We start from the raw sequence: 27,379 nt of genomic DNA, 5'->3' as shown, positions 1-27,379 counted from the left end.
GGCTCGGAGGGGCTCAGAAGTTGAACGTACCTGTGCCCGGAAAATCCCTTATTTGGGCTGCTGATCCCTTATTTTCGAAGGTAAAGGTAAAGGGACCCCTGACCATTAGGTCCAGTTGTTGCCGACTCTGGGGTTGCAGCGCTCATCTTGCTTTATTGGCCGAGGGAGCCGCGTACAGCTTCCGGGTCATGTGGCCAGCATGACTAAGCCGCTTCTGGCGAACCAGAGCAGCGCACGGAAACACCGTTTATCTACTTGCACTTTGATGTGCTTTTGAACTGCTAGGTTGGCAGGAGCAGGGACCAAGCAACGGGAGCTCACACCTTCGCGGGGATTCGAACCGCTGACCTTCTGATCAGCAAGTCCTAAGCTCTGTGGTTAAACCCACAGTGCCACCTGCGTCCCTTTTCGAGGCTGCTGGTCCCTTATTTTCAAATCTGTAAGTTGACAGCTGTGATAACAACCCATGCAGCCATTCTTCTAAGGTGGGTGTAGGGAGCCTCTGGGCTTCCAGACACTGATGAACTACAACTCTGGTAATCCCATGCCATGCTTGCTTGGGCCTGATGGGAGTTGTAGTACATCAACATCTGGCGGGTCAAAGGTTCCCCATACCCACTCTCAGGTAAACTCTGTTGCAAGCTATGAGACATTGCAGTTCCATCTTTTCCAGAATCACTAGGGTGCAGTGGGTTTTCTCTCCCCACTCCCACTTTCTCTCCCAGAAAACAAAACAAAACAAAACAAAAAACTTGTTGTGACAGCTGGAAAACAATGTAGCTACAATCCAGCTGTGTGGAAGAAACACCCTTTCCACATTTTCTTTTCAAAGCTTTTCTTTTTCACAGTTTGGCAAAGAGAAAGGGTGGATGAAATAACAACTGGGGAGGTGGGGTGGAACGCAAAGTAAAAATGATTCTGGTGTCCATGAGTTTGGGAAAAGCACACCATTTGTAAATGAAGCGCAGAAAAGGACAAATGAAACATTTTCGTTGTTTATTAACACTTCAAACCATCACATCCTATAGCCAGTGATTCCCCCCCCCGCCAATGTTCTCCGCATTTTCTTCCTGATGGTACGCAAATAGGTACATGAGGCACTCTGTGCAAATACTGGAAAAATTATATATATAATATACACATACTATATAATATACACATATTACATATATAATACACACACACAAATCCAACCAACCTCATGCAAAAATAAATAACAGGGAATATTGCAGAATATACACAAGCACCATTAGGAAAATCTGTGTGCTTAAAGAAGTTACAAACTGAATAAGCATATAATCATAATTAATAAGAACAGGGTTACAGTTCATGCACATATCGTAACTATGAAAAAGCTAACAAATTTCTGGCTACCAAAGTACCAGAGCAACAGTTTATAAAAGCCCACCCTTTTCCAGTCTTCGTTATCAGCAGACAGTGTTTAAAAATAAATAGGATTACGTTTAAAATGACACACAGAATAAAAACTTCCTTACTTCTAAACATAATTTTTGTTGGGGTTCCTTTCAAGGTTGGTTAGGCAACAGGGCAGAATGAAGGAATGCTGCCAAGATAAAGCAACAGTTAAGTACTCTCAAAGTCATTAATACTGACAACTTGCGGGGGGAGGAATCAGCAGGAGTAGTTACAGAAGAGGAGCATTACTGCTTGTACTTCTGTAGTTATATAATATGCCAAATGCTGGAGAAACGGCTCGACAAAAAGCATGTTGCATTATTAAGCGTAGCAGCTTGATCGTCTCTAGTTTGGCCAAAGCAAAGATGGCCAACAGACTGTCCAGAGAATGGGCTCTTTATACAGGCTGTATGCTGCAAAATCATCATCATCATCATCATCATCATCGTAATAATAACAGTAACAATAAGGCAGAATTATGTTGTCTGAGAATCTGCTCTTTAAAAATGTAGGATGGGAAGTAGAAAAAAAAACTTATTAAAGACGTGTGCTCAAGTGGTTAATGCTTTTAAGGGTCAAAATACATGTTTTGGTTAGGGTTGCCATATTTCAAGAGGTAAAAATCCGGGGCACAAAAGCTGGTTTTGGGAAAGCAACGCACACTTCATTGTGTGACATTTTACCGATTTCCAACCGACGATAATTCCATCATTGAAATCCCGGACAAATTCCAGACGTATGGCAACCCTAGTTTGGGTGCCCTGCACAATGATTGCGTTTGGGTTCACACCCTGGTTCCAGAAGTGTGCATTAGCTAGCTTCTCACTAAAATGCAGACAGAAACAAATTCCTCCACCTCCCATCCCTAAGCTACAAGGCTATGTATTCATATAAATGCTTGCATGGAGGGCTGATTTCATGGCCTTCCTTTACTTTTATAGTCTTCCGCACACTGAATGTTCTGGCCCTACAACTGCATTTCTATTGCTTTTGCAAAACTGTGTAGTATGAATCTGACTTCCGCAGTTTGTCAGTGGAATCTAAGCCCTGGAAGAAATTTAGCAGGGCAGCTCCTGATGTAATGAATCTCCAGGGAGAATTCAAGTCCAAATAGTACACGTCTGAGGCTGTGAGTGGTCATTCTAGTTAGAAGACCAGAAAATAAGGCAAAGAAGAGGCAAAATGGAACAGGAGGACTTGGCTATCCGACAGTGACTGTCCCACCCATATTTTGGGCTTGTATAACTATACATTCCCACTGAATAAAACTTACAGCAGTTAAAAGTCTATGTGTTTGACATATTGTAACATATAGGGAGTAAACAGTAGTATTAAACCATTCCTGTCATTAAGAAAGGTAATGAGTTGGGGGGGGGTTGAATCCACAAAGGAAGCAACAGCAGCAGCAGCTGGTTTCCATTTTTATCAACTGACAGCTGACTATGAAACATATATATTTTATCTCCTCTTCCTTCGAATTCAACTCAACTTGGTTCTGGGGACTAAACAGGAATTCATTACCCCATAGCAGCCTTTCTCAAGCTGTGGGTCCCCAGATGTTGTTGAACTACAACTCCCATCACCCCTAGCTAGCAAGGCCAGAGCTCAGGGATGATGGGAGTTGTAGTCCAACAACATCTGGGGACCCACAGCTTGAGAACCGCTGCCCCATAGCCATCGTTCCAACTCTACAATTCTATGATTCCATGGTTTTTCAAAATATGCAGGGCTGATGTTGCCAGCATACCATGCATTTAGCTCTCCAAAGGGACCTTGCTGTTGGGTGGGAAACCTCTGCGGCCTCCAAGATGTCCTTGGACTACAACTCCCATCATCCCTAGCTAGCAGGAGCAGTTGCCAGGGATGATGGGAGTTGTAGTCCAACGACAGCTGGAGAGCCAAATTTGAGGAACACTGTTCTTACGCCTGACTCGTGCATTGACTACCAGCGAAACGGAGGCCTCTCTATCTGGCCTGTGGGCTTCATCTTGATACCACCCCTTGAGTGTTCCTGCCTGGCTAGAATGTGTTTCTGGTGCCTCTGGAAAAACAGAGAGGTTTATGTGTGTAGAAAGTAGGATATAGGAAGCTTGCTTAGAAGGGAGGGTGGCCCAGAGACTGATTAAAGGCGCTGTGCTCCCTTTCTAGTCGTAGAGACCTGGGCACAAATGAGGATAAAGTACAGCGTGAATCATCCTCTGCCACCCAGCACCTGGCAAAGAGAGATTTTCAGGATGCTGCCCACCTCACCCGAAACATGACCGCTTTGGTTCAGGTGATGAAGTCATTTACTGGTCTAAGCCAACAGGCAAAAGCAGGCGGTGCCAGAACACGGAGAGCAAAGCCCATGTCAAACGAGGGCAACTTTCTTTATAGAAGTTTTAGAGCTTTTTGCGGAAAAGATTCTAATTGCTTTGGGAGCGCATGAAGAAGAAGCGAAGCTGTGGGGTTTGGGGGTGGGGAACAGAAGCAAGGCATCATCCCACTCCTGAGATCCACTCAGTGTCAACGATTAAAGTCAGTGCTGTGATTAACGTTATTCAGCTGCCAAATCTGCCGAAACAACCCCGTCGTTGTTCATCCTATCAGAAGAAAACCTGCAGTATCAAGCCAAGCCATCAGCAGCCTTCAGGAAATTCACTTACAGCAGCAGGTGCAGGTGTGTGGCAGTACAGTGGTGCCTCGCAAGACGAAAAGAATCCGTTCTGTGATTCTCTTCGTCTAGCGGTTTTTTCGTCTTGCCGAAGCAAGCCCATTGATGGATTAGCGGATTAGCGCTATTAGCGGCTTTTAGCGGCTTATCTGCTGATCGGATCAGCTGATAAGCGGCTTAGCGGCTTAGAAAAGGGGGGGGGGAACCCCGCAGGAACTCGCAAGACATTTTCGTCTTGCGAAGCAAGCCCATAGGAGATTCATTTTGCGAAGCACCTCCAAAACGGAAAACCCTTTCGTCTAGCGGGTTTTCCGTCTTGCGAGGCATTCGTCTTGCGGGGCACCACTGTACTTGCATGTACTCTTGTGTGTGTGTATCATTTCTGTACATGCAAGTACTGACACGCACACATTATTTCTTGCACGCCGTATTTGGGAAATGCCCTAGGATTGACAAACACATGGGCGTCTATATGCTTTGAGAACTTCCTACCCCAAACCTATTTAAGACACTTCTTATCATCTCTGCCAGCCGCCTTGTACCATCCAATGTCTCTATATAGTTATATTTATCAGATTCACCCTCCCAGCATAAGATTTCTGGCTTCCTCCAGCGCTCTGCATCTCTCGATAAGAAGCAAGGCATATGTAGCTCTATTTCCCAGCCCACCTTCCTTTCAAAAGCATGCACTAATAATTCTTAAATGCTTTCCCATCCCTTCCTTACCACTATTAGAGGGTGGATTTACTTAAAAATAAAATAAAAAATCCCCTCCCCCATTGTTCTAAAAATTGTTCTGCGCATTCCCTTGCTCTCTCAAAGGTTCTGCAAAACACTGCATGTCAAACAGATTAACAGGATGTGACAGGAAGCCTTTTTTCCCTTGGGAAGGAAAATGTCCCTGTTTACACCAGTAAGCTATGCATTCCTAGTTTATAGACTAGTGGTGGCAGGTCCCTCTAGTATATTTGACTTGATCAATATTCCTTTTACAAGTATACATATATGGGGTTGGAATTTATAAGTGGCTAGGCCTCACTGAAATATATAAGAGTTTTGCCATTTAGTTTCGGTGGGAATGGGGATTGCTGCCCAAGGCTCTTCAAAAGGACACCGCTCCAATATTTTGCTTGAGGAGTGCAGTGAACAGGCGGCGGCATTTTTAGAAGTTGAGTTGAGGATTTAAATGGGCAAGGGGAGGCATTTTGGTGTGGAGTTCGATCAAGCACATGGACTGTCTCGCCAGAGTGGTGCATGCTCTACCTATCTCCCGCTTGGACTACTGCCATGTGCTCTACGTGGGGCTACCTTTGAAGGTGACCCGGAAACTGCAATTAATCCAGAATGTGGCAGCTAGACTGGTGACTGGGATTGGCCGCCGAGACCACATAACACCGGTCCTGAGAGACCTGCATTGGCTCCCAGTACGTTTCCGAGCACAATTCAAAGTGTTGGTGCTGACCTTTAAAGCCCTAAACGGCCTTGGTCCTGTATACCTGAAGGAGCGTCTCCACCCCCATCGTTCAGCCCGGACACTGAGATCCAGCTCCAAGGGCCTTCAGGCGGTTCCCTCATTGCGAGAAGTGAGGTTACAGGGAACCAGACAGAGGGCCTTCTCGGTAGTGGCGCCTGCCCTGTGGAACGCCCTCCCATCAGATGTGAAGGAAAAAAGCAGCTATCCTATCTTTAAAAGACATCTGAAGGCAGCCTTGTTCAGGGAAGTTTTTAATATTTAACGCTGTACTTTAAACACTTGATTGGGAGCCGCCCAGAGTGGCTGGGGAAACTCAGCCAGATGGGCGGGGTATAAATAATAAATTTATTATTATTATTATTATTATTATTATTATTATTATTATTATTATTAGCAATTTCTCAAGAAACAACAACAGATTCCGAAGAAAACAATTTGTGTTTTTCAACTAACAGTGTACTAGTTGTTCTGCATGACATTTCCACCCTGTAACAATATCTACCTGCAAACTGACACATGCATTGAGTGTGTGTATGTAACATGGCATACACAGGTTATGTGTGCATTTGTTTTTGGCTCCAGCTCAAAGTTAGTGAGCATCGAGCTTAACTTTGTGTGGGAGCAGCATGGAGCAAAGTAGCTGTGAGCTGTTCCCAGACCCCACATGTTTTTGTGTGGTCCCAGAAAGCCAGGGATGGGGAACCTCTGGCCAAATTTGACCTGGCATGGGTCCTTATTTTGCCTTCGAGGCCGTTTCCCACAAACCAGGGCCACCTGCTCCCCGCTTGATGTCATCTGTGGGCTAAGTAGAGACACGGCTGGATCACCCAGGTGACTGAGTTTCCCATGGGGAACTCCCACTGCAGAACCGATTCCCGAAGAAAGGAGGTTCAGCTTACTGTAGACGAGGTCAATGAGTCAACCCTTAAAGTCCAAGAGACTTTATGGTGAGATATTTCAAATACTGCAGGTTCATTAAAAAGGGTAAAGGGACTCCTGACCATTAGGTCCAGTCGCGGACAGCTCTGGGGTTGCGGCGCTCATCTTGCTTTATTGGCCGAGGGAGCTGGCATACAGCTTCCAGGTCATGTGGCCAGCATGACTAAGCCGCTTCAGAGCAGTGCACGGAAACGCCGTCTACCTTCCCACCAGAGCGGTACCTATTTATCTACTTGCACTTTGATGTGCTTTCGAACTGCTAGGTTGGCAGGAGCAGGGACCGAGCAACGGGAGCTCACCCCGTCGCAGGGATTCGAACCGCTGACCTTCTGATCGGCAAGACCTAGGCTCTGTGGTTTAACCCACAGCGCCACCCGCATCTCTGAAGGTTCATTAGTCCTCCTTTAAAAAGCCACCCATTTGCCTCACCAATCTGCAGTACTTCTGGCAAACTGGAAACCTTCCCAGATCACAAGAGAAACCGAATCTGCTCTATTAGCAGGCCACTATTAAAGGGCAAATGACACACCTCTCTTAGAGAAGTTTCTGCCCCCAACAACACACAATACCATGTGTTCTTTTTAAAACAGTGTTTCAGAATACGGAGCACACATTGAATCCAAGAGGCACAAGGCACACACACTGGAACAAGGCAGGATCAAGCATGGGTCCCACCAGTCACCCCCCTCCCCCAAAGTGGTTCCCTATGTTAAATGACACTGGAATTAACCACAAGTAGGACCAGACAACCTTCAGATCCTGAACTCAGAACTGTATCCAAAACAGTGCTAAATTAAAGTCACTTAGCGGTGTACTTATTCTGCTTTCAAAATGTTTCGCACCTGTGGTTGTTCAAGAGAATACTTATAATATAACAATAATTTATTTCTTATACCCCGTCCATCTGATTGGGTTACACTAGCCGCTCTGGGCAGTGTCCAGCAAAATTAAGGGCTGATTTCAGATGTCTATGAAAAGGTATCTACTTGTTTAACTCTTTGACATCTGATGGGAGGGTGTTCACAGTGTGGGTCCGACTACTAAGACAGACTTGGTTCCATAAGCAGGTTGCTGCTAACGCTGGATGAGTTTCCTCTAGTGCAATTGTTGCACGGGATTCCTGCTCCACAACATTAAGAGCCCTTGTGCTATTGGACAGGGTACGTTGGGTACAGCCTTTGGGTTCAAACTGTACGTTGCAATGGCAAACTTGTTTGTTCGCAATCCAGGCCAGCTTCAATCACATATGAAGTGGGAGGGACGTATTTTAAGAGCAAAAGACGTGTGCGGACGAGGGGTGCCGAATGTTGACCCCTCCTTCAGTTTAGCTCCTTTGAGATACTTGTCTTCCAGCTATGCTCATCTCTGGAATCAGAGCGCGATTAGAGGGAAAGGAATTTTGGATATGGGCTGTGGTGTGTGTGTGTGTGTGTGTTCCGCTTGTGTTCCCTTTTGCGCTTGAAAACAAAACCAACCTATTTGATTGGAACAGAGCCAAGTTTAAACAAACAGGTCTGCTGGCATCATGGGTTGTCTGAGCCTTAAACAACTGTGCTTTGATTGATGGTACAGAATTGTAGAATTGTAAAGTTGGGAGAGAGTCATGCAGGAATCATAGTTGAAGAATCCCTGAGAGGCCATCCAACCTGTCTTTAAAAATCTCCAACAAAGGAGGGCCCCACCACCTTCTGAGGGAGTCCAATTCACTTTCAAACAGCTCTTAGGTAAAGGTAAAGGGACCCCTGACCATTAGGTCCAGTCGTGGCCGACTCTGGGGTTGTGACGCTCATCTCGCTTTACTGGCCGAGGGAGCCGGCGTATAGCTTCCGGGTCATGTGGCCAGCATGACTAAACCGCTTCTGGTGAACCAGAGCAGCGCACGTAAACGCCATTTACCTTCCCGCTGGAGTGGTAACTATTTATCTACTTGCACTTTGATGTGCTTTCGAACTGCTGGGTTGGCAGGAGCAAGGACCGAGCAACGGGAGCTCACCCTGCTATGGGGATTCAAACCGCCAACCTTCTGATCAGCAAGCCCTAGGCTCTGTGGTTTAACCCACAGCACCACCTGCGTCCTTTCCTCTTGCTAAAGGGGCAGCCGAACATTTCCTTTAGATCAAAATCACAGCTTCTAGGGAAAGCTTTAAAAATAGCATGCCCCCCCCCGCAATAATATTTTAAATGAAAAGGTTCTTGCCCACACCAGTTCCTGCATACATCAAGAAAGCCTTAAGTGCTTTACAAGTATTTAAATTAACATAATAGATCACCTCCTCAAAATGAATATAAAAACTAACACTTCACACATCATGACAGAAGAAGCAGCCCTTTGCATCTGTGTCAGAATGATATATGGCACTTGAGAGTTGCCAGTTTTAAATACCAGTGGCAAAAAAATAACAGTTATATACATCTAAATCCTGATATAAATAAAGCTTTGAACATAACACACCTAAAAAAAGTCCTCAACCACAGAAGAGTATAAAAATAATAAAATACTAAATGTTATATTCACAATGAGATGCACATAACATGTTCAAACCAGCCCATTGTTCTTAACATGAAGCCATGGTCTGCTTATCTTAGCTGTAGTTTGTTAACCCACCTCAGTCAACTATCTATGGTTTGCCTGTGGCCACCAAACCAGAATATGAAACTATGGTTTGAAGTTGGCTTACAAACTTTGGCTTGCGCTACCCATAGTTTCTTGCTATGCCTACTATCCTGGCGTAATCCTGGATCATTTTGGTGCCCCTCCCCAGATAGGATGTGTGGCAAGAGTAGTTAGAAAATGAAATCAACATTAGGCAGAACAAGCTATGGTTAATTTGCTCATCAGTGAGACTTACTTTGGTTTGTTCCAACAAACCATGGATAAAACAAACCATAGCTTAACACGCCATGTGAACGTGGCCAATGTCTTTTCAAACCGGATGACAAAATATTTTGTCCTTAGTACTTAATAGGCACCAGTAGGATGGAATGGTAAAACCCTGAAAAGCCATTGAATGCTGTCTCCTTGTACACTCAGTGGAATGGATAAGGCTCAATCAAGAGTTTTGTTTGTGAACTGGCTGCAACCCACTGCATTAAAATTGCCTCCATGACACTAATGGTGTTTACAAGTAATGGCACCTTCCTACAGACGTTTCCTATGCTCATAGTTTGGTACGTTAGTAGGTATTATTTTCGGAAATGCATTTTTCATTTCAGTATCTAAGCTCCCTTTCTTCTGAAGCCTCATTAACATGTTCTTGATATTCCTTAGTAATATTTTCTTTGGTATGCAATGAAGAGAAGGGGACGTCAGCTCTTATGCAAGACAATATTGTGATGTTCCAGTATCTGGTACTTTGTTTAATACTGAATCTGTCCACAGCAATTCACTCATCTTTGGTGAGGGTGTGGTAGCTTATTCACGCTTATCATTAAGTAGCATCTAAATGCAACCCCCTTGAAATGATATTTAAAATTATTCCAGAGGGTTCTGAGTATTGATCTTTAACATACAGTATGTTATTTTACCATCTCCCCAAGAGATAGGGATATGAATGGGCAGGCTTAAAACTACTTCAAAGAAGTAAATGCAAAACCACCAGACTTTTTGAGGCCTTGTGTCTGAGTTGTTTCATGGCAGGCTTTAGATGGGGATTTGCATGACTGAATGCTCCTCCATTTAAAAACAAAACAAAACAAAACCCTCCACACAGAAAACTGTTGTGTCAGAGACCTGGTCCGCACTCAACATTAAAATAAAAACATTTAAAATGAACTATCATTTCTTTAAAATGAACTATCATTTCTTCGTTTTCAAAAAAACGAAGATCATGGCCAGTGGGCCCATCACCTCCTGGCAAATAGAAGGGGAAGAAATGGAGGCAGTGAGAGATTTTACTTTCTTGGGCTCCATGATCAGTGCAGATGGTGACAGCAGTCATGAAATTAAAAGACGCCTGCTCCTTGGGAGAAAGGCGATGGCAAACCTAGACAACATCTTAAAAAGCAGAGACATCACCTTGCCAACAAAGGTCCGTATAGTAAAAGCCATGGTTTTCCCAGTAGTGATGTATGGAAGTGAGAGCTGGACCATAAAGAAGGCTGATCGCCGAAGAATTGATGCTTTTGAATTATGGTGCTGGAGGAGACTCTTGAGAGTCCCATGGACTGCAAGAAGATCAAACCTCTCCATTCTGAAGGAAATCAGCCCTGAGCGCTCACTGGAAGGACAGATCGTGAAGCTGAGGCTCCAATACTTTGGTCACCTCATGAGAAGAGAAGACTCCCTGGAAAAGACCCTGATGTTGGGAAAGATGGAGGGCACAAGGAGAAGGGGACGACAGAGAATGAGATGGTTGGATGGTGTTCTTGAAGCTACTAGCATGAGTTTGATCAAACTGCGGGAGGCAGTGGAGGACAGAAGTGCCTGGCGTGCTCTGGTCCATGGGGTCACGAAGAGTCGGACACGACTAAACAACAACAACATCATTTCTTTGTGGTATACAAGCCTTTTTAAATTTCCCTGCTCCTGCGTCATGCACCAGAGGAAACAAGTCACATGAACCGAGCCTTACAGTTCATTTCCTCCACACAAACCATTAGCCAATGTTGGTTCTGACTTACCGCTCATGGTTTGTTTGGAGGAGACAAACCAGGTCACATCAAGTCAAACTCTGGCTTCATTTTCTAATCTGCAGAGCGCAGTCCGGAAAGCACTCATGGATGTTAAACCATGTATTATTTCAAACTGTGGTTTACCACTGTGATGAAATGCAGCCAGAGAGAAGCAAGATTAGAAGCCTTCACTCAGGTATCGTTTGGCTGCATCTAAGAGGGCTGTTGGATTTTTAAAATATTTTTTCTGTTTTGCACAAAGGGACATTCAGTTATGCATTCCCCAAACCTGCAATCTAAAATGGTACAATCCAGACACTGGCCGGCGTTATGGAAGAACCATAGACCAGACCCATTGAAATCCACAGGCATGACTAGTTTATGTCCACTGATTTCTAAAGGGCCTTGAACAGCTTAGTTGAAGGCAACCCTGGGTTTTGAAATACTTAAGTTCTTGCATCTTGTCTGCCACACAATAGCTTTCATTTTCCAGTGGTAAAAGGAATCCCACCCCCATTTAAACTTGCTTACGTTTGGATGTTGTGCTTTAAATGAATTGGATAGTCACCCTTTCCTCTTCCATTTCAATGGTTCTTCTCAGAGCTGAAAAAGTTAAGGAGCGGGTTCCCTGCGCAGTCGTCAGCAGAGCAGCTTCTAGGGTCTCTGAGGCAGTCGGACATGATGTCTTTGGGCTCCCTTAGAAACACCACCAGGACAGTGATGTTGTCACTGGATCCACTTTCCTTTGCGGCCGCCACCAGCCTCTCCGCAGTCTTGAGGCCGTCCCCTTTGTTCTGCATTAAGTGCTCTAGAACATGGTCCACCACCTCAAAAGGTTGGATGGTGTCAAAGAATCCGTCGCAAGCGAGAAGCACATAATCTTCGGCACCAGTTAGCTCAAACGATGCACTATCTGCACAGCCGGAGATATAAGGCTTTTGGAGTGGGTCGCCTAAAAAAGCAAGCAGGAGAGAAAGAAGTAAATCACCATAAGAGGTACAAAATCCCAACTGCCCCATTCCTTTTTCAGAGCCGTCAACCTTTGCCTTTGTTTAAGGCGAAGCTCTAAATCAGGGTTTCCCAAACTTGGGTTTCGAACTGGTGTTGGACTACAACTCCCATCAACCCTAACTAGCAGGGCCAGTGGTCAAGGATTATGGGAATTACAGTCCAAAAATGGCAGGAGGAGACACAAGTTTGGGAAACGTTGCTCTAAACCAGGGGTGCCCAAACTTTTTTCAAAGAGGGCCAGATTTGATGAAATGAACATGCGTGAGGGCCGACCAATGTTGTTGGCCCCCAAGACGGACTTTGGACATGCCTGCTCTAAACCAAGGGTGGGTGATGTGCATGCCATGCCAAACTTTGCGACCTGACAAGGCCTTCCCACAGCTGAGGAGAAAACATTGCAAACTGCAGTGTAGGGACAGTGATCTTGTGTATATTTATTTCATTCCAGGTATCTGTATACTAAGGGGCGCAGGTGGTGCTGTGGGTTAAACCACAGAGCCTAGGACTTGCCGATCAGAAGGTCGGTGGTTCGAATCCCCGCGACGGGGTGAGCTCCCGTTGCTCGGTCCCTGCTCCTGCCAACCTAGCAGTTCAAAAGCACCTCAAAGTGCAAGTAGATAAATAGGTACTGCTCTGGCGGGAAGGTAAACGGTGTTTCTGTGCGCTGCTCTGGTTCGCCAGAAGCGGCTTAGTCATGCTGGCCACATGACCCGGAAGTTGTATGCCGGCTCCCTCAGCCAGTAAAGCGAGATGAGCGTTGCAACCCCAGAGTCGGCCACGACTGGACCTAACGGTCAGGGGTCCCTTTACCTTTTTATCTGTATACTACTTAATATTCAGAATTGCTGAGTAGTGTACACATAGTTAAAAGCCACATGAAGATGAAGCACAATTAAAAATCATCCAAACAAAGAAGGAGCAGGGGGGGCTTTAATCTTCCCACCCCACCCCAGGTCTGCCAGTGCTTCTGATCCAATGAAGGCCACTTCTCTGCACTTCTCTATTTCAATGGGAAGGTAGTCAGATAGGGAGAGTCATCTTCATGCATCTATCTCTCCATTAAAACCTTCTTCTTAGCACACCAAACAGGGGCTGGAGAATGGGGCTCCAGAAGCATAATTAGACCTGGAAGAAGCACAATTTATCCTTGCTAGGATGGAAAGAAGTCTGCTCTGCTCTTCCCCAGCAGAGAAGGCACTTTGGAAAGCAGGGGTTTGGTTGTCTATTGCAAATGCAGTCACTGCTTTGAAAGAGTTGTCTCTCTCTGTGTGTGTGATCAAATGTGGTGCATGAAAAAAAGAGCGTGTGTACATGTGCATGCATCCCAGTCATGCCACAGGCATCCACCCACAGGCCTCTTGGGGAAGAAATTGTTGCTGTAGAGGTCTTTCAAAAATCTCATTGCAGGCAGGTGGTGAACCAGGACTACAGGGCTAGAACGGAAGGTTTTCAATGGATAAGTGAAAAATCTTGTTGATCTTCCCAAAGGGTTTTATTTTATTTTTTTAAAAAAGCTTCCCTTGAAATCCTCAAATGTTCCGCCTAAGCAGGAACTTGCAGATTTTGCCTTGATTTACATTTGCTTTAATGTAACTCCTTGGGCGGGGGGGGGGGGGGAGAGAGAAGCATAGGAACACAGCATGTCTTGAAAGAGTTCCTGTAATGAACGTCAGCCAAGATGGTGCAGGGAGAATGAGGACCAATATTTTTGTGCCGTTTTCTTTGTTTTTCTTTACTTAAAAAGAGAGTCTGGACGCCTCTGACTCCCCACTTCCAACAGCCTTCCTTGTGTCAGGCAGTAAGACGGATGGGAACTTCTGACCAACCCCCCCCCCCCCCCCGTCTAACAGGAAGAGACTTTAGGCCCCGCCTTCCTGGTTCCCCTACCTCACTGTCAAATGCCTCCCTGTCTCTGAATTATGGGAGAACCATAATTTGCGATAACTACAGTTTAGAATCCCAGCCGTTGTTGAAGCTCCCGAAGATGCAAACTGTGGATTAGAACTGCTTGTCTGATTTTGTTTTCCCTCCTCTCGGCACACTGTTTCATAATCTCCTAAACTCTCTCTCGTCTCCATGGTGCAGCAGCTTCGAAGGCAGAGCAACAGCAGTAACTATGCATTCTTAATTCAGGAATCGCGCCAAGCCAAACTTAGCACTAACCATGGTTTGCAAATCTGTGTCAAACCATAGGTTCCAACTTTGGTATTGCAAACCAGGCGTTGTCAGTTCACGCAAAACTTCCTTAGCCGTGGTTTGGCATGGTGTCTTAAATGCGCCCCAGAATGCGGCTGCAGTCCTCCAGCTCATTATTCTGTTTTCCAGGGCTCTTCTCAATGCAGTGATATGAATGTTGCAGCAAATGGTTCTTCCTCTTCACACACAGTTGGAGTCTGAAAACTCTGAGTCTTGCTTTGCTGTAGGCAGCGTCATGTCTAATGTCTAATACTGGCAAGGGAGTAGATTTTCACCAGTGAGCTACTGATGAAACAAACACACCCACGTGCATATAGAATTATTTTAAATGTTAAAACCCATTATTTTGCCTTTCTGTCCCCCAACCCCCACAAGAAGGTTAAACACGTAAAATATGCAACTACTTGTAAAAGCAGTTAATCAAAATTAAGGAACGCTTCTATGAATTAATTTGGAAATGCCTCTGGTTTGTTTCCCCTTCTGGATTTTTTTGTTTTTCTTGGAAGCTTTGGTACTCTGCTGCTTAGAATCATAAAATTGCAGGGTTGGAAAGTAACCCCAAGGATCATCTAGTCCAACCCCCAGCAATGCCATCATGTCCCACCCCACCCCATCGTAATCTTAGTAAAGACACATCCTACAGTTGAAGAGAAAAGTAAAAAAGGACTTCTGCCCTAAAGTTTAGAGAAAGGTGTGTTAGCTGGATGACAAAAAAAGATCAGTGCAGTGTAGTTTAGTGGTTAGGCATGGGTAGGCAAACTAAGCCCTGGGGGCCGGATCAGGCCCAATCGCCTTCTCAATCTGGCCCGTGGACAGTCCAGGAATCAGTGTGTTTTTACATGAGTAGAATGTGTGTTTTTATTTAAAATGCATCTCTGGGTTATTTGTGGGGCCTGCCTGGTGATTTTTCATGAGCAGAATGTGTCCCTTTATTTAAAATGCATCTCTGGGTTATTTGTGGGGCCTGCCTGGTGATTTTTCATGAGCAGAATGTGCCCTTTTATTTAAAATGCATCTCTGGGTTATTTGTTGGGCATTTCCCCCCAAAAAACATAGTCCGGCCCCCCACAAGGTCTGAGGGACAGTGGACCGGACCCCTGCTGAAAAAGTTTGCTGACCCCTGGGTTGGAGTGTCAGACTAGGAGCTGGGAAGCTAGGGTTCAAATCCCCACTCAGCCACGAAGCTGACCACGAGCTGACTACTTCACAGAGTTGTTGTGAGGGTAAAATGGGGAGGGGGAGAACCATGGATGACACCCTCAGTTCCACGGAGGAAAAAGTGGGATATAAATGTAAAAATAAAATAGAAGAAGAGAAGAAGAGTTTGGATTTGATATCCCGCCTTTCACTCCCTTTAAGGAGTCTCAAAGCGGCTAACATTCTCCTTTCCCTTCCTCCCCCACAACCAACACTCTGAGAGGTGAGTGGGGCTGAAAGACTTCACAGAAGTGTGACTGGCCCAAGGTCACCCAGCAGCTGCATGTGGAGGAGCGGGGAAGCGAACCCGGTTCACCAGATTATGAGGCTACCGCTCTTAACCACTACACTACACTGGCTCTCATATATAATAATATATAATTAGAGCACGGTGGGGAGGGCTGGGTGATATATCGCCCCAAACCAGTTTGAAGTCGATATTGTGATATCAGTTTCATAATTTTTTACCTGGCAATATATCGTGAATCATGATGTGTGTTAGGGTTGGCTTCCAACAGAGTGAAATATCACCAAGCTAAACATTCTGATATACCAATATACTATGATGTCTGAAATAAGGACATAATCATGTGAAAGTGAACGGGTTAATGTCCCAGAAACTACTACTTTAGGGATCTAAAACTGATACGATTTTACTTTACCTATAACAGATTGTTGCAACTGTTATTTTATAGTACAGAGCAATAGGGAATCACAAGAGAAGTGATGATTGGCTTCACGGTTTCCCCCTCATCATATATGTATCTATATATTGATACTGATACACACACACACACACACACACACACACATCGCCATGTTGAATGTTATGAAACCGTTACCATGATATGGACTTCAAACCAGTTTTTTGATTCTATATCACTACATTGCCCAGCCCTAATGTGTGTGTGTGCTATGCAAAAATAGTGGGGAAAACTGTGAAGCCAGCCAATGCCTCTCTACATAGTTCCATCCCGTTTTCAGACATTGTGATGTATCGTGATATTGAGTAGGGTGATATATACCACAATGTTGAAAACCAGATACCGCCCAGCCCTAATGTGGTCTCTTCCAACTCTATGATTCCAACTCTATGATTCTATGATTCTAATGGCGGGTCACTTTTGGGAGACCATGCCAAAACTGTGGTGCCTGCTGCTTCACATGTACAGTGGTACCTTGGGTTATAGATGCTTCAGGTTACATATGCTTCAGGTTACAGACTCCCCTAACCCAGAAATATTACCTCGGGTTAAGAACTTTGCTTCAGGATGAGAACAGAAATCGTGCTCCGGCGGCGCGGTAGCAGCAGGAAGCCCCATTAGCTAAAGTGGTGCTTCAGGTTAAGAACAGTTTCAGGTTAAGAACGGACCTCCAGAACGAATTAAGTACTTAACATGAGGTACCACTGTAGTCTTGGGACGCGGGTGGCGCTGTGGGTTAAACCACAGAGCCTAGGACTTGCCGACCAGAAGGTTGGCGGTTCAAATCCCCGCGACGGGGTGAGCTCCCGTTGCTCGGTCCCTGCTCCTGCCAACCTAGCAGTTCGAAAGCACGTCAAAGTGAAAATAAATAGGTACCGCTCTGGCGGGAAGGTAAACGGCGTTTCCGTGCACTGCTTTGGTTCACCAGAAGCGGCTTAGTCATGCTGGCCACATGACGGCTCCCTCAGCCAATAAAGCGCCGCAACCCCAGAGTCGGTCACGACTGGACCTAATGGTGGGCGTCCCTTTACCTTTACCTTTACCACTGTAGTCTTATTCCCAGGAGCACAGAGCAGGGCTTTCAGACGACTCACGGAAGGAGGCAGTTCACATGGCAGAAACAGACAGCACTCAGCATGATAATCAACATTTATAAAAAATGGACCTAGGATATTTATTTGTTTATCAAGTGAAGAGGGGAAACGATCCATGACTTCTCAATAGGAGTGCATGATTGGGCCATTTCAGGAGGCACAACTATAATAATAAAATAGTTTTACAGATGCTTCGAGGAAGGAGCTGGAAGAGCAGTGTGCACTGTCAGGTTTGTGTTACTATGGCAATGTACCACATGGAACAATTATTAATGTAGGTGCAATAACGGCAGCAATTCAGTCCAAGGTTAGAAAAATGCTGCAGTGTCTGTTGGTAAGAAAAAAACCCCCAAATGGCCTTGTGCAGTTAGGATATGGCTGCTTTTGTCTTGTTCGTTACAGATTTCCACAAAAGCCTTGCAGTATCAAACTATTCCCTGTGTGTGTGCTACTTGTGAAGTTTCTAGCTGTCAAGGCTGTGCTTTGAAATAACTCCCAAACTGATGCAGAACGCAAAGTTGTGAACGGCGGTAGAACAAACAACAGCTGCCCCATCACACTTACATGCTGACAATATTTCATTACAGCTAAATATGGTAAATGAACACATTAGGGCTGATGTTCTACAAGGACATGGCTTACCGATAGCTCTGGAAACAGCCAGGGTTCCATTGACACGCCAGCAGTCCATGTAGATAAGGCAACCTCCTAAGGCTTCTATGCGTTGTCTCTCATCCTAAATAAACAACAACAACAAAAGCTCACTAAATCTATAGGTGTAGGTGTGACAGGCACAGGAAGCACAGTACCAACCAGTCTAGGGATGTAAGGAGGCAGCAATTTCTATCCTGCCCTGTGTTCATTGCAATCAGCCCTGTTTCCATTCTACTGCAGATCAGCTTCCGCTAAAAACTTCTTTTAAATTTGTATGCTATTTTATTACTTATTAAATTTCTATACAGTGGTACCTCGGGTTACATACGCTTCAGGTTACACACTCCACGAAGCCAGAAATAGTGCTTCAGGTTAAGAACTTTGCTTTAGGATAAGAACAGAAATTGGGCTCCGGCAGCACGGCGGCAGCAGGAGGCCCCATTAGCTAAAGTGGTGCTTCAGGTTAAGAACAGATTCAGGTTAAGCACGGACTTCCAGAACGAATTAAGTACTTAACCCGAGGTACCACTGTACCGTCCTTCATCGTAGGATCACAGGCCGGCTGCAATACCACAGTATTATAACAATAACCCTGTCCACTTAATTCTGCACCAGCTGAAGTTTCCGAACAGTCTTCACGGGCAGCCCCACATACAACATGTTGCAGTAATCTAACTTAGAGGTTACCACAGCATAGATGACATCAGTTAGGCTATCCCTATCCAAATACGGCTGCAACTGGGTCACCAACCAAAGTTAATGGAAGGCACTCCATGCCACTGAGTCCACCTGAGCCTCAAGCAACAGCAATGGATCCAGAAGTAACCCCAGGCTGCAGATCTCCTTTTTCAGAGGGAGTGTAACCCTAACAAGAGCATGCAATCTTCCATCCATCCAGTCTAGGAAACCGCCCACTAACAGTACCTGAAGTCTTACCTGGAATGAGCTTCAGATTATTGGCTCTCATCCAATCCATTATTATTAATCTCACTCTTATTAATCTCACTCTTATTTTGGCGTGTTCCCTTTTAACTTACAAAATAACTGGTATGTTTGGTATGTCCTTTCCCTTCCTCGCCCACAACAAACACTCTGTGAGGTGAGTGAGGCTGAGAGACTTCAGAGAAGTGTGACTGGCCCAAGGTCACCCAGCAGCTGCATGTGGAGGAGCGGAGACGCGAACCCGGTTCACCAGATTACGAGTCCACCGCTCATAACCACTACACCACACTGGTGTACATACACAAGAGGCCAAGAGCTTTGTGGGGGCAACTCAAAGAAGCAGTAGTTACCTCTCTCTCTGGCTTGTGAGGTTCCATCAGGGTTATAGCTTTCCCTTGCCGGACTAGCATTACCTGTGAGTCGCCAAGCCAAGCTATATGTAACTTGTTCCCAACAATCAAGGCAGCCACACCTGTACTACCGTTGCGCAGCTTCTGTATAGTTTGGAGAGAGAGAGAGAGAGAGAGAAGGGGGAGGGAATGTTATAAAGAGCCTTTAAAAGGATGAAATGTAACTGTGTGGGGAGAATTGGTGCTCATTATTTAACCGTGCATCAAAGATCATAGAAACTCTTGTTAGCGATGTAAAAAGCATTAGAGTGAATTCACACCAGCCTTTTGTTGCTATTGTTGTGATGACTTCTATCTGGTTGTTCAAAACATGTCAAGAAATAAAATGCAACTACAGTGGCGCCTCGCAAGACGAAATTAATCCGTTCCGCGAGTCTCTTCGTCTTGCGGTTTTTTCGTCTTGCGAAGCACGGCTATTAGCGGCTTAGCGGCTATTAACGGCTTAGCGGCTTTAAGAAAAAGGAAACAAACTCGCAAGAACTCGCAAGATGTTTCGTCTTGCGAAGCAAGCCCATAGGGAAATTCGTCTTGCGAAGCGACTCAAAAAACGCAAAACCCTTTCGTCTAGCGGGTTTTTCGTCTTGCGAGGCATTCGTCTTGCGGGGCACCACTGTAGTTACTGTGTGCCTGGATGCCTCTAGGTGACTTCTCCCAGAGTGCTGGGAGAGTTATTGCGTACTCCAGATGACTTCTCCCAGCAGTTTCATGTAGATGACAACAAGCACGGGGGGGGGGGGGCGCGAGGGAAGAACAGACCTCTGAGACATGCTGTAGGCCCATAAATGTTTTGCTACCATCTTCTGAGATTGGTTATCCAAGAAGGAATGCAGCCACTGTTAACGCTGCTCCTCTGAGGAGTCCCATCCCAGACAACCGATCCAGAAGGACAGCAGGGTCAATGAAATCAAAAGCTGTTGAGATATCCAGAAAGACCCCATCATTCATCAACGTTGGCCTAAATTAAACCTTTCACCTCTGATTTGTGGACGCCCACTCCTACCCCAGTGTAAGGCACTAATCAGGGCAACCAAGGCTGTTTTGCCCCAATTTTGAGCCTAAACCCAGACTGGAAAGGATCCAAATTATCTGTATCATCCGACACCACTCATGTATTCAAAAACCATTGCAACAGAAGATGCTCCTAAAGATCTTGGTTTGTTTCTATTCAATACTGTGCTGGCAGTAATACCCTTTTCAATAAGTGCTTTCAAATATCTATTACAATCAACCACCGCAGTGGTCAACGTGAGAAGGTACAATCAGATAGAGAGGTCTAGTGCTTGCATTAACATAAATTATAAGCATTAAATATTAAAACAAACAAACAAGATGTTTGCAGTGTATTCTCAGAACAATGTTGTGGGCTTTATTTATCAAGCGGGGGTGGGGGTGGGGGTGGCCCACTCAGGAATATACCAAGCCCCTCTCTCTGAACGATCAGGTTTAATTGAAAAAGCAAAGTCTGTTGCACTTTTCAGCTGGAACAAAGTGTGCCGGCTCACTAAGCAGTAAAGCTGTTCCTGTTTTCCTGTGTTCTGATCAAGGAGGGTAAAGGCAGAATTCCCAGAGCGGTTGAGCCATCAATCCCTCTTCCAGGGAACTCTTGGAATTGTAGGTCTGTAAGGCAGAGAAAGGGACACGGGTGGCGCTGTGGGCAGTGGCGTAGCGTGGGGGGTGCAGGGGGGCCCGGCCGCACCATCTGGGGGGGGGGGGGCGACTTGAGTGCTCGAGTGCTAAAATCCACGGGTTAGGGGGCGCAAATTACTTGCCTTGCCCCGGGTGCTGACAACCCACGCTACGCCACTGGCTGTGGGTTAAACCACAGAGCCTAGGACTTGCCGATCAGAAGGTCGGTGGTTCGAATCCCCGCAAGGGGTGAGCTCCCGTTGCTCAGTCCCTGCTCCTGCCAACCTAGCAGTTCGAAAGCATGTCAAAGTGCAAGTAGATAAATAGGTACCACTCTGGCGGGAAGGTAAACGGTGTTTCCGTTCACTGCTCTGGTTCGCCAGAAGCGGCTTAGTCATGCTGGCCGCATGACCTGGAAGCTGTACGCTGGCTCCCTTGGCCAATAAAGCGAGATGAGCGCCGCAACCCCAGAGTCGGCCACGACTGGACCTAATGGTCAGGGGTCCCTTTACCTTTACTTTACCTAAGGCAAAGAAAGGCCTCCGAACAACTCTCAGCACCTACTGTTCGCAGATTCTTCGGGGGATGCCATGACTGCTTAAAGTGGCACGACACTGCTTTAAATGGATAGTACAGATGGGGAAAGACAGAACTGTCGTCACAGACAGAGAGAGGGAATTGTAGCCACATGGGGACAGTAGAGGAGAATGGTTGGAGTAATTAATGAGAAGAGATTTTTGGTGGCTGATCCTGGTATAGTGAGAAGAGTGAAGATCATGGACAGGGATACACCCACACCCACACCCACACCCACCATGTTATTTCTAGTGTTTTAACTTTGTAGATCTGTTTTGTGAAAACCACCCAGAGGACACTTTATATAGGTCAATAGATGCATGTCAAAAAACCCCAAAATAAAATATATTGGAAGGAAAGCTACTATTCTGTCTAGTAAGGTAAAAGGTAAAGCCGACCCCTAGATGGTTATGTTTAGTCAAAGGTGACTATGGGATGCAGCGTTCATCTCGCTTCAGGCCAAGGGAGCTGGCATTTGTCTGCAGAAGCTTTCCAGGTCATGTGGCCAGCAAGACTAAACCACTTCTGGCACAACGGAACACTGTGGTGAAAACCAGAACACATGGAAACGCCATTTAACTTCCCATCACAGCAGTACCTATTTATCTACTTGCACTGGTGTGCTTTCGAAGTGCTAGGTCAGCAGGAGCTGGGACAGAGCAACGGGAGCTCACCCCGTTGCACGGATTCGAACCACTGACCTTCCCATCAGCAAGCCTGAGAGGCTTAGTGGTTTAGACCACAGTGCCACCTGCTCCCTAGTACTAACTGCTAGTCTGGCCTCAGGAAAGTTCTGGGCATTTTGTGGTTAAATGATTGTGCTTAGGGATTGTCCCTCTAGGTGCATAGGGAGTGTCAAATGGTAGTTGATTAACCTTCGCGAATGTCCACCTTGTTTCTAAACAGCTCAATTAGAGGTCTGGATTATGCTTCAACTTTCTAAAAAGGGCTCTATTTAGTTGCAAACCAATATAGTTTTGATTTTTTTAAGTAAACAGTTCATATACATGCTTGTTCAGAAAATATACAAATTGCGTAGCTGGAAAACAGGTTTTAAAAGCACTTTCCCCCTTGCTATTTAAATCACTTTGATCTGCAACCAGTCCATTTCAGCATTATTTTGGAATGGCTGGCCCACCAAATGACCTTGTAATCTACATTACTACGCTATACGAGTTTTCTTACTTACTCTCTCTCACACTATGCTACCATTCAAACAAGAGAAACTACCTTGCTTATAGCTCAGGTTCCCAATTTACCTGAATTAGAAAGAAGGAATCGGCTACAGCAGCCTAATCCCAGATGCAGTTTCTCCTAGTTCTTGGCATATGTACTGCAGCCCATCATTTCCTGGATCCTTGCATGAGTGACAGTGAACAGAAAGTAACCTGGATGAACCTACTGGGTTTAAAAAAAAAATGGCTACCCCTCTGGAAAGACCCCAACATCCATCAACGTTGGCCTAAATTAAACCTTTCACCTCCTCTGATTTGTGGACAATGATTCTTAGGCAAAAGTCTATTAAGTGAACCAATAAATTATTTACCTGGGATTTTCTGCAACGCTACAGAAAAGCCAATTACCAAGAGGACACATTTCTCAGCACTCAGCTTCGCTGCACTCACTCCTCTGGTGAGCCAACAATCTACAATTACTGCAGTACTCGCCTCTCTCCACTCACCTCTCTCCTGGCTTTAGCAAGGAACATTTCATCTGTTTTCTGGAAAGATTCCCTCAAGGCCTCCACCGGGTTTTTCAGAAGGTCTTTGTGATGTGCCACATTTACGTGCAAGTGAGCAGCTGCATAGTTAGCCGCATCTATTCCTCCATGACCATCAAACACGGCGAAGTACGCCCGGTCCACGTCATCCTTCCGGAGGCAAGGACATGCAAAGAGAAGGCAAAGATAGTTTTTTTACCACGTGTGACTTCTTCTGTGAATGTATCGGAATGGCCCTACTGGGCTGAAGAATTTTTTCAGTGATAATTTCATTGCTATATCTCCCCCTGCTCCATAAAACTCTTGTGAGGTTTTTCTACAGTCAAGAGGCATATAATTTTTTAATGAAACTGTAGTGGTTGGGAGTTACTCGTGCGTAATCCTGCCCCTTTTGAGCATTGGATTGCCTGGTTAAACCCTTCGGACTGCACAGCCCATCTCAGCGTGGCTGCCCTTAGTCACTCGTAGAATCTGTCTGTGGGCATTTCTTAAAGCGCTGCCAACATAAGAGCCGTTTGACGCCCAAGCGTCTCTGCCTCTCACTGCGCGGGAGTCTCCTGCGCAGGGTGGGTGTGGGTAGCGGGGTGCCTGGGCTCTCCTCACTAACTTCCAGCGAAGAGTCCTGGAGCCCCTGCACCTCCTGGTCCCGTTGCTCTCCTGGATCCCTGGTGTTACACTTATTCCCTTCCCCTTCTTCCCAGCTGAGTCTCCCCCTAGCGCTGGGACCTTCTCCTGCAGAATCAGAGACCCTCTCCTTCTCCCGTGCCTCTGATGGCAGTTCCCTGACAGAAACAAATAAATAATAAGTAGAAAAATAACCAATACGGGGGACCTAGAAACCAAAGCATAAACAGTAACAAGACCCAGGATAAATAATTCCAATACAACAGGTGTGCTACTTTGCTGTGCAACAGGTTGCTCAAATCTATTGTGAAATGAAATCAGCAGCGACCCGCTTTCAGATTTTTTTTATGCAGCAACCTTCTGCTGGTGCAAAACATTTGGCCAGGGGAACAGGTATACCACTAAATGACGTTCATTTAGCTGCACTACATTGGCTACAACCCACTGTCTTGCACAGGACATGCACCTAGAGCTGCCTTTTCACCTCTTAAGCAATTTTCCTGAACCCCACTCCTCAAATCACCATAGTCAGAACTAGTCCAGGGGGTGGGGGGTGGAGCAAGGATTTTCAAGACTCAGATTAATATATTTATCATGTCAGAACAATAACTTAGTTTTGAGATTAGTGTGCTCAACCAATGCCTATTCTCTAACAGATTCCTCAAAGAACTTGGTGTGAACTCTGTCGTGATCTTCATCCAACTTCCAGCAACTTTACCTAATATGCAGATTTTCGCAATTTCCTCTAAAATTGAGTGTTTTTGTCTAATATATGCATCTTCATTGACACTTCACCCCAGCACATTTGTTTTTGCGAACGTTATTTGGATGGGAAACTGCACTGTAAAACTCAGAGAAGGTTCAAATTTTCTGTGCTTTGGTTCTTGTAGTGCTTCCAAAAGTGTGAATTAAATTGAACTTCTGCCCCTTCCAGATCTCTGAGTACCTGTGCTCTCTCACAGTTGTGCAGTTACATCATTTTAAACCCTGGACTTATTATTATTATTATTATTATTATTATTATTATTATTATTATTATATCTTTATTGTCATTGCCCCCATCGGGGACAACGAAATTACTTACCCCGCCCATCTAACTGGGTTTCCCCAGCCACTCTGGGCGGCTCCCAACAGAATATTAAAAACCCAATAAAACATCAAACATTAAAAACTTCTGCCTTCAGATGTCTTCTAAAAGTCGGATAGTTGTTTATTTCCTTGACATCTGATGGGAGGGCGTTCCACAGGGCGGGTGCCACCACTGAGAAGACCCTCGGAGCTGGTTCTCAGTGATGGGGGTGGAGACACTCCTGCAGGTAATGGTGTTGTGGGGGAACTGCCCTCTTTCAGAGAATCTATAGAATTGGTAGTTTTGGAAGGTACCCCAATGGTCATTGACCCAACCCCCTGAAATGCAGGATGATAGCTGGTCATCTAACTCCTGCTTCAAAACCTCCAAGGAAGGAGAGTCTACCTTTCGTGGAATAGGTTTCAAAAATAGACCATTAAACAATGGTTGAAACGGAAGCCACAGTGGAAGGCTACTTTTTCCAACAGACTGATCTGAAGCATTATTATGAAAGTTTAGATGGTAACATGTATTAATTCACTTATTTCAAAATGCGCTATGCCAGCCCTGCTGTATCCTTTGCCCCTAGCTTATTCCTGCTGAGTGGCTCTCTGCACTTCTCTCCTGACGCCACCAGTGTTCTCTCACCCGAGCCCTAGAAACGTACCGTCAAGCCAAACAGCTGATTAAATTCTGGGAGGGAAACATGCCTGTCCTCCATTTTCCGGCGGGTATTACGGGTTGCATGGATGGAAACTTGGAGGTAGCGATGAAGCGGCTTCGGAGGCGGAGGCGGCTGCTTCTGCCACTTGCAGCAAACGTCCCAGAGTTTGTTAAAGAAGCAGCGCTGCAAAGAGCCTCCATCCAGCACTGAAAATAAAAGGAGAGAGAAGTCATCTTTGGGGGCTTACATTGCATCATTTGGCTTTCTCCTTCAACCTGCCACTGGTTGAGGTTTTTCTCATCTGTTTACAGTGGAACCTCGGGTTACATACGCTTCAGGTTACATACGCTTCAGGTTACAGACTCCGCTAATCCAGAAATAGTACCTCGGGTTAAGAACTTTGCTTCAGGATGAGAACAGAAATCGTGCTCTGGCGGCGCGGTGGCAGCGGGAGGCCCTATTAGCTAAAGTGGTGCTTCAGGTTAAGAACAGTTTCAGGTTAAGAACGGGCCTCCGGAACGAATTAAGTACTTAACCCGAGGTACCACTGTACTTACCTAAGATACTGCACGATTTTAATAAAACAACCATAATGGTGTTAAAGGCTGTTCCACTCTTCTCATTAAGGACTGATGATGGTTGTGTTAGGGACGCGGGTGGCGCTGTGGGTTAAACCACAGAGCCCAGGACTTGCCGATCGGAAGGTCGGCGGTTCGAATCCCTGCGACGGAGTGAGCTCCCATTGCTTGCTACCTGCTCCTGCCCACCTAGCACTTCGAAAGCATGTTAAAGTGCAAGTAGATAAATAGGTACTGCTCCGGCGGGAAGGTAAACGGCATTTCCGTGCGCTGCTCTGGTTCGCCAGAAGCGGCTTAGTCATGCTGGCCACATGACCCGGAAGCTGTACGCCGGCTCCCTCGGCCAGTAAAGCGAGATGAGCGTCGGAACCCGAGAGTCGGCCACGACTGGACCTAATGGTCAGGGGTCCCTTTACCTTTACATAGCACCACATTCAATAAGAGACCATTAACCACTCCCCACTTCCAACCAGTGTGCACCAATTTGTCGTTTGTTTGTTTAAATAAATTATGTGCATTTTTGTTTTCAGATGCTGAGCACACCTATGTTAATACTGCAGCACTGGAACACTCCATAAATGCTTTTCAAAAGAAGAACTTGGAAGAATGTCAGCAAGCTATGCTGCCCCCTAAAGCAACTCCTCAGCATTTTGTGAACTTTTTAAGGTATGCCAACCTCCCTCTGGTGCTTGATCCAATGTCTCCATTATGAAAGGAAAAGGTCTTGCACGAGTGCCAGCTAATCCTAGTGCCAACTACTGTTTTATTTTGTGTCCCCTGCTCCCTGAAAGGCAGGGCCGGCCCACCCATGAGGCAAGGTGAGGCAACGGCCTCAAGCGGCAGGATCCGCAGGGGCAGCAGCAGATCCTGCTGTAGATCTTTATTCCCTTTGCATTCCTGATGCAGATCTTCACTCCCCCCTTCTTTCCTGGCAGGGAGGGGCCCGGCATTTCGTGGTTCGCCTCAGGTGCCAAAATGTCTTGGGCCAGCCCTGCTACCTGACAACCCAGCCTTCCAAGGCGCAGCTTGAAACCTGCCTAGCACCTTGCTAGCAGAGCCTTGTCCAATTGTCTGCCACCACCTCCCACATTCCATCTGAAGTCTGACTAAACAAAAGAGGACAGGGCTTCGGCATCTGCCAACATTACTCCTCCCTGCCGGCTTTGCTTGACATCTGATGGATTTTTGATTTTTTAAAAAAGCTTACAGACTGAAATGCTT

The 27,379-nt window shown here is 45.8% G+C and overlaps 1 protein-coding gene across 1 annotated transcript in view; it reads right to left on the bottom strand.

Moving 5' to 3' along the window:
* Nucleotides 1-11,454: 11,454 nt before the first annotated feature.
* Nucleotides 11,455-27,379, bottom strand: part of PPM1F (protein phosphatase, Mg2+/Mn2+ dependent 1F) — a 39,074-nt gene continuing 23,149 nt past the window's right edge. The window contains exons 3-7 of the mRNA XM_082203332.1: nt 25,584-25,786; nt 23,185-23,373; nt 19,242-19,385; nt 17,938-18,031; nt 11,455-12,045 (exon numbers count right to left, since the gene is read on the bottom strand). Coding sequence (XP_082059458.1) covers nt 11,678-12,045; nt 17,938-18,031; nt 19,242-19,385; nt 23,185-23,373; nt 25,584-25,786 — 998 coding nt within the window. The 3' untranslated portion in view covers nt 11,455-11,677. The remainder of the gene's footprint in view (nt 12,046-17,937; nt 18,032-19,241; nt 19,386-23,184; nt 23,374-25,583; nt 25,787-27,379) is intronic.

The sequence above is a fragment of the Podarcis vaucheri genome (genome assembly GCF_965113315.1).
Source record: "Podarcis vaucheri genome assembly, chromosome: 16".
NCBI lineage: Eukaryota > Metazoa > Chordata > Lepidosauria > Squamata > Lacertidae > Podarcis > Podarcis vaucheri.
The sequence above is the reverse complement of the archived record's forward strand: the minus strand, read 5'-3'. Positions and strand labels throughout refer to the sequence as shown.